General features: G+C 55.8%; 1 protein-coding gene across 1 annotated transcript in view; it reads left to right on the top strand.

Moving 5' to 3' along the window:
- The window catches only part of TAS1R3 (taste 1 receptor member 3), a 12,474-nt gene extending 6,942 nt beyond the window's left edge, over nt 1-5,532 (top strand). Inside the window, exons 2-6 of the mRNA XM_019511832.1 lie at nt 62-362; nt 1,035-1,814; nt 2,571-2,774; nt 2,955-3,075; nt 3,441-5,532. Coding sequence (XP_019367377.1) covers nt 62-362; nt 1,035-1,814; nt 2,571-2,774; nt 2,955-3,075; nt 3,441-4,369 — 2,335 coding nt within the window. The 3' untranslated portion in view covers nt 4,370-5,532. The remainder of the gene's footprint in view (nt 1-61; nt 363-1,034; nt 1,815-2,570; nt 2,775-2,954; nt 3,076-3,440) is intronic.
- Nucleotides 5,533-8,531: the final 2,999 nt, after the last annotated feature.

Here is an 8,531-nt window from a genome sequence, read left to right on the forward strand (position 1 = left end):
CCCCGGCTGTGGGAGAGGCAGGGGGTAGGGGTGCCGGCTGTGCCGTCTCCTCTTTCTGCAGGTTGTACGCCGCGGGGCTCATCTGGGCTCTGGGTATGAAGTTTACGGTGGACGAGATCAACAACTCCACGGCGCTGCTCCCGGGGGTCCGGCTGGGCTACGAGATCTACGACAGCTGCTTCGAGCCCGTGGTGGCCCTGCAGCCCAGCCTGCTCTTCCTGACCCAGGAGCGCAGCACCGGGATCGACGTCCTGTGCAACTACGCCGACTACCAGCCCCGCGTGGCTGCTGTGATCGGGCCCCACACGTCAGACCTCTGCATGGCGACGGCCAAGCTCTTCAGCTTCTTCCTGACCCCGCAGGTAACGCTCGCTCTGGGCAGGACCCGAGACTTGGCCCAACGGCTGTCAAAGGAGGGACGGGCCAGTGGTTAGAGCACTGGCCTGGGAACGTGGGAGGTCTGAGCTCAGTCCCCTGTGTGATCCTGGGCAAGTCCCTCAGCCTGGGCAGTGCACGAAAATACCCAGCCTGACTCCAGGGGAGCTCAAATACCTTCACATCCTTCTGGATTGGCGCCTCAGTTTCCCGGCACTGTCCTACAGCCCAGGCGCGTCGTGGGGATAAATCTGTTCTGGACTAGGAGGCGCCCAAGGGGGCGGTGAGAGAGCCCAGCAAGGAAGGGGGCCGTGTTGGGGCAGCGGATGCATCCGAAGACCAAAGGCCCCTTCTCGTTTCGGTAGCGGTTGTTGGTCTAATGGAGGTGAATGCTGCTGGCTGCCAGGGACTGAGCACTCCTGATTTCCTTTGGGGCTTGTAGGACTCATGCGGGGCTCAGCCCTTGCAGCATGAAGCCCTCTGTGACCAGAGGGATGAGGGGGAGGCTGGACCCTTGCACAGGCAAGACGCCCCATTTGAACCGAGTGAAGAGACAGTGCCAGGGAGGAAGGGAGCAGCAGTGGCAGGTCCTCGGCGGCGGGGAGTCGCCGGCTTTTACCCTCGCAGCCCCCAGAATCAGCTTCAGCCTTTCCCTCTAGGTCAGCTACGGGGCCAGCGCCGACAAACTGAGCAACAGCGAGCTGTACCCCTCCTTCTTCCGCACGGTGCCCAGCGACAAGCGGCAGGTGGAGGCCATGATACACCTGCTCAGCAGGTTCAAGTGGAACTGGATTGCCGTCATCGGGAGCGACGACGAGTACGGCCGCGAAGGGCTGAGCCTCTTCACCAACTTGGCTGCCAGCTACGGGATCTGCGTGGCCTACGAGGGGGTCATCCCCACCGACGGGTCAGCCCCAAACCCCTGGGAGAAGCTGGACGAGGTGATTAAGTACATCAACTCCACCCAGGTGAACGTCATCGTGCTCTTCTCCATCGACCGCCCGGCGCAGGCCCTGCTGGAGCGCTGCATCAAGAAGGGGCTGAGCCCGAAAGTCTGGGTTGCCACCGAGGCCTGGGTGATGTCCGACATCATCATCTCCATCCCTCGCATCCGCACCATCGGGACTGTCATCGGTTTCATCATCAAAGGTGGCGAGGTACCCGGCTTTGAGGAGTATGTCACCCAGCTCTTCGCCTCCATCCAGCAGGAGAGCTTCTGCCAGGCCTCCCGGGAGTGGAGCCGCCAAATGGAGTCGGGGGTGCTGGGCCCGCAGTGCGAGCACTGCAACCGGGTGGGCTGGCAGGATGTGGCCTCCTCTGTGACGCACCGCCAGACCTATGCGGTGTACATGGCTGTGTACAGCGTGGCCCATGCCCTGCACAAGGTGCTCGGCTGCACGAAGGAAAGGTGCTCCGTGGTGCCCATCAAATCCTGGCAGGTGAGTGAGAGCCGGGTCCCTGCATCACCCTGCAGGCTCCTTCCCTATCCGTGAGTGGCCTTCATCCTCTTCCCTGTCCCACATCCATGCTCTGGGCAGCACAGATTAGCTGTAGAGGACCAGACTGCTGCCTCATCCGGTCCCATCTCTTGGCCCTGCCCTGCCTAGCACAGCGTGGTCCTGGGGCAGCTGCAGAGCTACAAGACAAGGGCTCGATGCTTGATCCTGCCACTGACCTGATGCTCGACCCTGGGTGTCCCCTCTCCACGGCCCCTTGGCTACTCTGCAGTCGATGAGCGAGAGGTGCTACTGGTCCAGCAAGGACTGACCCCCGGGTGCAAAAAACACAGAGCAACAGGGTGTCCTGCTGGCACAGCACTTCACACGGGAGCATCGGCCACGCTTTACAAATCAGGAAATGGAGGCACAGGGCAGCAAGTGATTTGCCAAGGTCACCCCAGGGACTGGAGTAGAGTAGAGCCAGGTCCTGAGCCAACGTCTTAGCCCCCTACAGTGGGCGTAGTTGCTGTTTGCCTTGTCCCAGAGTTAGCGTCACACGAAGGCGAATGCTAAAACAACAGGGATGGGGATGTTCCTTCCAGCCCCCTGCCCCTCTCCAGGGGCTCGGGGGCTGCGATGACCGACCCCCCATTCCCCTTCTGCTACCGTGCTCCACCCACGAGCGTCCGCGCCCGGGCTGTCAGCCCTGCTCCTCCAGAGCCTGCGGCCAGTCGTGTCTCCCCCTTCCTCCGGCAGCTGCTGGAGGTGATGAGGACGCTTCAGTTCGAGGTGAACAACTACAGCTTCAAGTTCGACCAGTCCCAGAGCACCAACATGGGCTACGAGATCTTGCTGTGGAGCTGGCAGAACCACACCCTCCACCACGTCCCCGTCGGGGAATACGAGAACGCCCTGTCCGTCAACGAGTCCCTGATCCAGTTCCACACCGCGGATAACAAGGTAACGAGGGGTGGGGGGCAGAGACGAGGATGACGATGGGAATGCCGTACCTCACCTTCCGCTCCCTGCTCAGGGCTGCTTGCTCTGAACCCAGTTCCTCCTGCTCCTATCACAAAAACCCCAGCGCGTGCCGAGGCCAGCTGCTCAGGCCTGACCACGTTCCTCCGCCTTGTCATCCAGAACCCGATGTCCACCTGCTTCAGCCACTGCAAGCCAGGGCAGATGAGGCGAGTGAAGGGCTTCCACCTCTGCTGTTACGACTGCATCGACTGCCCCAGAAACACCTACAAGGACAGCAAGGGTGAGTGCCGCTGGCCCGCCGCTCGAGAGAGCGCAGGAAACCCGGGGTCCGGCCCTGTGCGCTTCCCTGCCCCAAAGATGCGGCCTGTGTGCAGGAGGGACAGAAGTGCATGCCCCGGTGCCTGGTCTCACTCAAGTGCTGGCGTTTCCGCCGCAGCCACGGGATTGAATGGCGGGAGAGCGGCTCGGAGGGGCGTGCGTGCATGCGTGGAGTGGGGAGATCAGGGGAAGGGAGCGAAGGCGGAAAGCAAGGGAGCCTTTGGAGAGGAAGGGGATCGGGCAGCCGTGACCCAGGGGCCCTGCATGCTCTCTGGTCTCTGGGGCAGGGGCACGAGGCCATCACCGCCTTCTCCTGGCTCTTTGCAGAAGACATGTTCTGCTTTCCCTGCCCCCAGCACCAGTGGTCGCCGGCTCGAAGCATCCAGTGCTGGGACCGGACCGAGAGGTACCTCTTCTGGGGGGAGCCGCTCACCGTTGGCTTGCTCACCCTGACACTCGTTGCCCTGGCCCTGAGCTGCCTGGCGGCTGCCCTCTTCTACAAGAACCTCAGCACCCCCCTGGTGCAGGCGGCCGGGGGCTGGATGAGCGTCTGCGCCTTGCTCAGCCTCTCGCTGATGAGCGTAAGCACCACCTTGCACGCAGGGAAGCCCAGCCATTACATCTGCCTGATGTACCAGCCTGTCTACGCCCTGTGCCTCAGCATCTGCTTCTCCACCCTCCTCGTCAAGTCGCTCCAGATTGCCCTGGTGACCGAGTTCAAGAGCTGTGCCCGCACCCTCCTGCCCTGGGTCACCCAGAGGAGGGCCTGGATCCTGGTGGCCTCCTGCTTCCTCATCGAGAGCCTGCTGTGCCTTGGGTCCCTCTGCAGCGCCCCTCCCCTGCTGGAGTACGACTACCAGCTGCTGCCCACAGAGACGCTGGTCCACTGCCGGTTACAGTCCTGGCTCTTCTTCATCTTGGTGCATGGCTTCAACAGCGCCGTGGCCTTCGTCTGCTTCCTCTGCACGTTCATGGTGCAGACCTCAGGCAAGAAGTACAACATGGCCCGGGGCATCACGTTCGCTATGCTGACCTATTTCTTCACCTGGATCTTCTTCATCACCACCTATACCACCATCAAGCCCACCTACAAGCCCGCCGCCCAGATGGGCGCCATCCTTAGCACAGTCCTGGGCACCCTTATGGCTAACTACCTCCCCAAGTGCTACATCCTCCAGTTCAAGCCCGACTGGAACACGTTGGAGCGTTTCCAGAACTACGCCAAGGAGGTACCAGAGGACAAGGACTCTGGCTAAGCGGAGGACAAAGCTGGCAGAGGGGTTTGGTTTGTCACGTGAGCTGCGGCCTGCAGACGCGGCGATGGTCTCAAACATGCACAGCCCTTTCTTCTGGGCTGAACATTCAAACCCAGGTCTCAAGCTTCAGGGCTCAATTAGCTGAGCTAGAGGAAGATATCTAAAGGCAACAGTAGTAGGTCCTCTCTCCTCTCCACGAGCTGATCCCTAGAGGATGAAATTTCTTGTTCAGATACCTTTTTCACAGCCAGGACCACCACAGGGTCGTCTGAGCAAGGGTCCTCAAACCATTTGATGCTTCTCTGTCTGAGTCGGTTCCCTTAGCATATTTCCAACATTACCAGGCTCTCAGCAGGGGCAGATGTCCAAGCCACGTGCTGCCTCTCTCAGGAAGTTTCTGCCTGCTCATTTCTAGCTGATCCTTAGTACGCTGAAGTGAACTGCTGCTTTCAAAAGCTTATGCATGTCTGATTTAGTCTATAAGGTGCAACTCGACCCTGCTTTCTGCAGGACACAGAAATACAATAGTAATATGGAAACAGGAAATAGTGGAGGAGGACACTGCTCGTCATAGAAGTTGTGGGTGCTCTGGATCCTTTAGGGGCCGACCGGGAGGGTTTGAGAACCAGGAAAGTTGGTCACTGACCATGGAAGGCTGGATCCTGGCTTGCTCCCCTCCAAGCATTTGCCAGAGCCAGCATGGATGGGGGAGATGGATAGATTAGGGACAAGATAAAGCACCGAGTTGCTTTTCTGCAGGCTGTGAGGGTGAGAACCATATTTGAGGCCACTTCAAGGATCAGCTCCTCCATTCCCAGCAGCTAGTTTAGAAAAAATAAAGGTGCCTGCATTAGTCCTTAGCTGCTGTCACTCTTTCACCACCCTCAGCTCCTCCTGTCTATTTGTTGCATCAGTAGAGCACAACGTCCTCTTAAAGATGTGTTGTGGCTTATGGGACAGCACCTTGGGTTTCGTGACGGGGCTCACCTAATGGGAACACGCACATTGCTAATTAGGTTTCCGTGGATTGTTTCATTAAAAAGTGACAAGTCAAAGCCATTCCACCTTTCTGGACTGATATCGTAGAGATCAGGGTAATTTTTCACGCAAGTTTCTTACAAGTCCTCTGCGCCGTCCCTTTTGTGTTAAGAGATCCAAGCCATCTCACTCAAATTCGTTGTGACCCTTGAGTTCACACCAAATCACAAATGCAGCCTTAAGCTGGGTAAGCTTTGCACAAGCCCAATTTAAAGCAGAGGAATATATGACGGGATGGGCAACAGCACATGAAAGTAAGGAAGAGAATAAAGACAGGAGGGGCTGAAACCTAAAACAAAACACTCCATTCTGATAACGGTTGGACTTTAAGCCACTTTCTTTCATCTTTTTTTCCAACTAAAGTTTTCCATGGAATATTTTGATCTCAATGAAATGTCATTTTCTGATAGAAAACGTCTCCATTGGAACACTTTTGATCAACTCTTCCGCGTGGACTTTTCATGATGCTTATAGAAACCAGATTTGTGCATAGTCAAGGGACATTTGTCATCCAAATTTGGCTGTGCTAGTTTGTGTTTCACCAGCATGGATTTGCAAAGGACATGGAAATGAAGTGAAAACAGGAAATGCAAATCGTGCTCTACCAAATCGGAGAAAAATGCTCCTAGAGCCACAACATGCAAAAGACTAGCAAGAAGACGTATACACTAGGCCTGTGCGAACAGGGAACTATTCGATTCACGATCGGATCCGGCTGATTCGGATGCCGGCAATTCGAATCGGACCTCCGAATCAGTTTCCTGCTTCGATCCGGCCGAATCGGCTCCGAAGCTCCAGAGCTGATTCAGAGATTTGGCCATAGGGTTTAATGGGAAATCAATTAAATATCTATAACTTGGTTGTTTTTTTGTCCCATTTGGAGGATTATTGCAGGGGTGGTAGCCTCTGCTGAGTGCATGAATCCTGCCGAGTTTCAAGGAGATGGGTAAAGGGGCTCGGGGGAAACTGCACCCCAAATTCTTGAAAGCAAAACTCATGTCATGAGTATGACTGGGCAAAAACTCCCCAAACCCACAGTTGCCCTGCGCTCTATGAAATGACGTGGCTCCATCATCACCCTGCCTTGAGCTGCACCTTGCTTTCAAATGCAATAATCCTGAGAAAGCAAGGTTGTTTGGGGTTGGGTTTGGGGAGGGGGTTGTTTTTTGGGGGGGATAAAAGATCCCATTCTTTAATGGTGATATAAACCTCAAAGCACAAGTGCAATACAGGCCCCTGAAGGGCAGCAGCAAGGAACTAATAAAGGATTCTAGCATATCTGGAGGCTGGAAGGCAACACTGCTGCTATCTTCAAAAAACACCTAAGGGAACCGGGGGCTCAATTTCCACCAATTTTAGGCATTGTAATAAAGCTTGGATGACGAGAAAAGACACAGCTTGGAAAAAACCATGCTGGAGTGGGTAATGCCAGACGATCTGTGCTGACCGTGACAATTATAGCCACTTAATCTACTCGGAGACCAGCTAACGAGATGCAGTGGTTTACAGGCAGCATCAGGGCAGAGATGCTTTTGAACCTGTTAGGGTCAAAGTGCTTGAAGCCACCTCCTAGTCATTTCACTGGAGCCGAGTGAAGCCCCTGATTAGCTTGGCAGGTGCCAAAGGCAGAGCTAATGGAGACTAGCTGTTACTGGGTGGCAGAGGCAATCCAACATCCAGCAGGCCCATTTCAGTACGCTGCACTGCACAGACCATCCCAGAAGCACTTGCAGGTTTGGCTTTCTCCTGCCATCCGTTCTGCTGATTGGCATATTGGTGCCTGGGGCCACTTAAAAGAAATTTGTTTTCAGCCAAGTTGTGCTTTGGTTTTGTCGCTTGATGGAGTAGATGGATAAGGGCACTGAGGGGCTGCATAGCAGCTGCCTCTCTCGCAAAGAGATGCTGTTCATGCTGTTCAGTCCTCTGAGCCCAATCCTTCCCTCAACTGTGGTGCAACTCCCCTGTCAATGGAGTTTTGTGGGCGTAAAACTGCCGTAACCACCATCAGAATCAGACCCACAACGCATTAGCTTGTCTTTCTTACTCCCCTGTATGGGAAACATTAACAACAGGCTCCCAGACATCCAGCACGTGGGCACAGGACACTGTCAAACAGAAGAGACGGCTCCTGTCCCGATGAGTCTGCAGCGTATGCATAAAGCGAGAAACGGAGATACCAATTCTCAGCGAGGAGAAAACCAGGCAAGAGGGAGTCTTGTCAAGCGGCCTAAGTGGCTGTCAAAGACCAGTGGTTTGCAGGCATCACTGCAGAGGTTTCGGGGAGGATACTGCAATGGCTTTGTAGATGTTACACAGGGAGCTCCGTTCATGTCCAGTGCTTTACCAGATCCATGCCAGAGCACCCAGGATAAAGACGACTAATGTGCGCCCAAGTTCATTCCCTCCCTGAGGTCCCTTTACTCACTCGTGCGCAGGCCGAATGGGGCTATACCCCACTCCTGTCTGCCCAGCACTGTGGATAGCTGCAGCGGGACCCGGCAGGATTTGCTCCCCAAGTTAAAAGAGGCAGTGGAGAGGGCAGGCACCTGCTCCCTGTCAAACCCTCTGTGCTGGGGCCAGATTCACTCTCACTGCTCCACATTTATTTGCGTCAAGCAGCTCAGGGCCTCATCTAGCATCACAGCTCTCCTTTGAGATCACGCGAGCCTTGCCGACAGAAAACTGGGAGTTTGAAACTGCAGCTACGTACTAGGGGGACATAGAACTGACCACAGACCTTTTTTCCCCGAGGTGAGCTGCCATTTGAGGCATCCACTCCACAGGTCTCTCTAGGTGCTTTTTAAGCCACCCATCTTCACCAAATCCAAGCATGCCAGAGTCAGTTCATTAATAATCCTGCCTCCTCTAAGTGGGAGTGATGTTTTGTTAGGCCCATTTTACAGAGGGGGGAACTGAGGCACTGTATGGCGATAAAGGCATAGTCCACATCACACTACACACAGCAAGGGCTGCGAGTGTGTCCGCACCCAGAGTCCCCCCATGGCAGGAGAGCCCTCCTTGCTGCTGGCTGAACTCCACCAGCTACGCAAACCAACGCCTTTTGCCACATCCCGGCAGGAGTCAGAAAGCAGGTGACAGCAGCCCGCATCCTCTGCCAGCTGCT

This window comes from Gavialis gangeticus, unplaced genomic scaffold (genome assembly GCF_001723915.1).
Source record: "Gavialis gangeticus isolate Ggan-Ray unplaced genomic scaffold, GavGan_comp1, whole genome shotgun sequence".
NCBI classification, from domain to species: domain Eukaryota; kingdom Metazoa; phylum Chordata; order Crocodylia; family Gavialidae; genus Gavialis; species Gavialis gangeticus.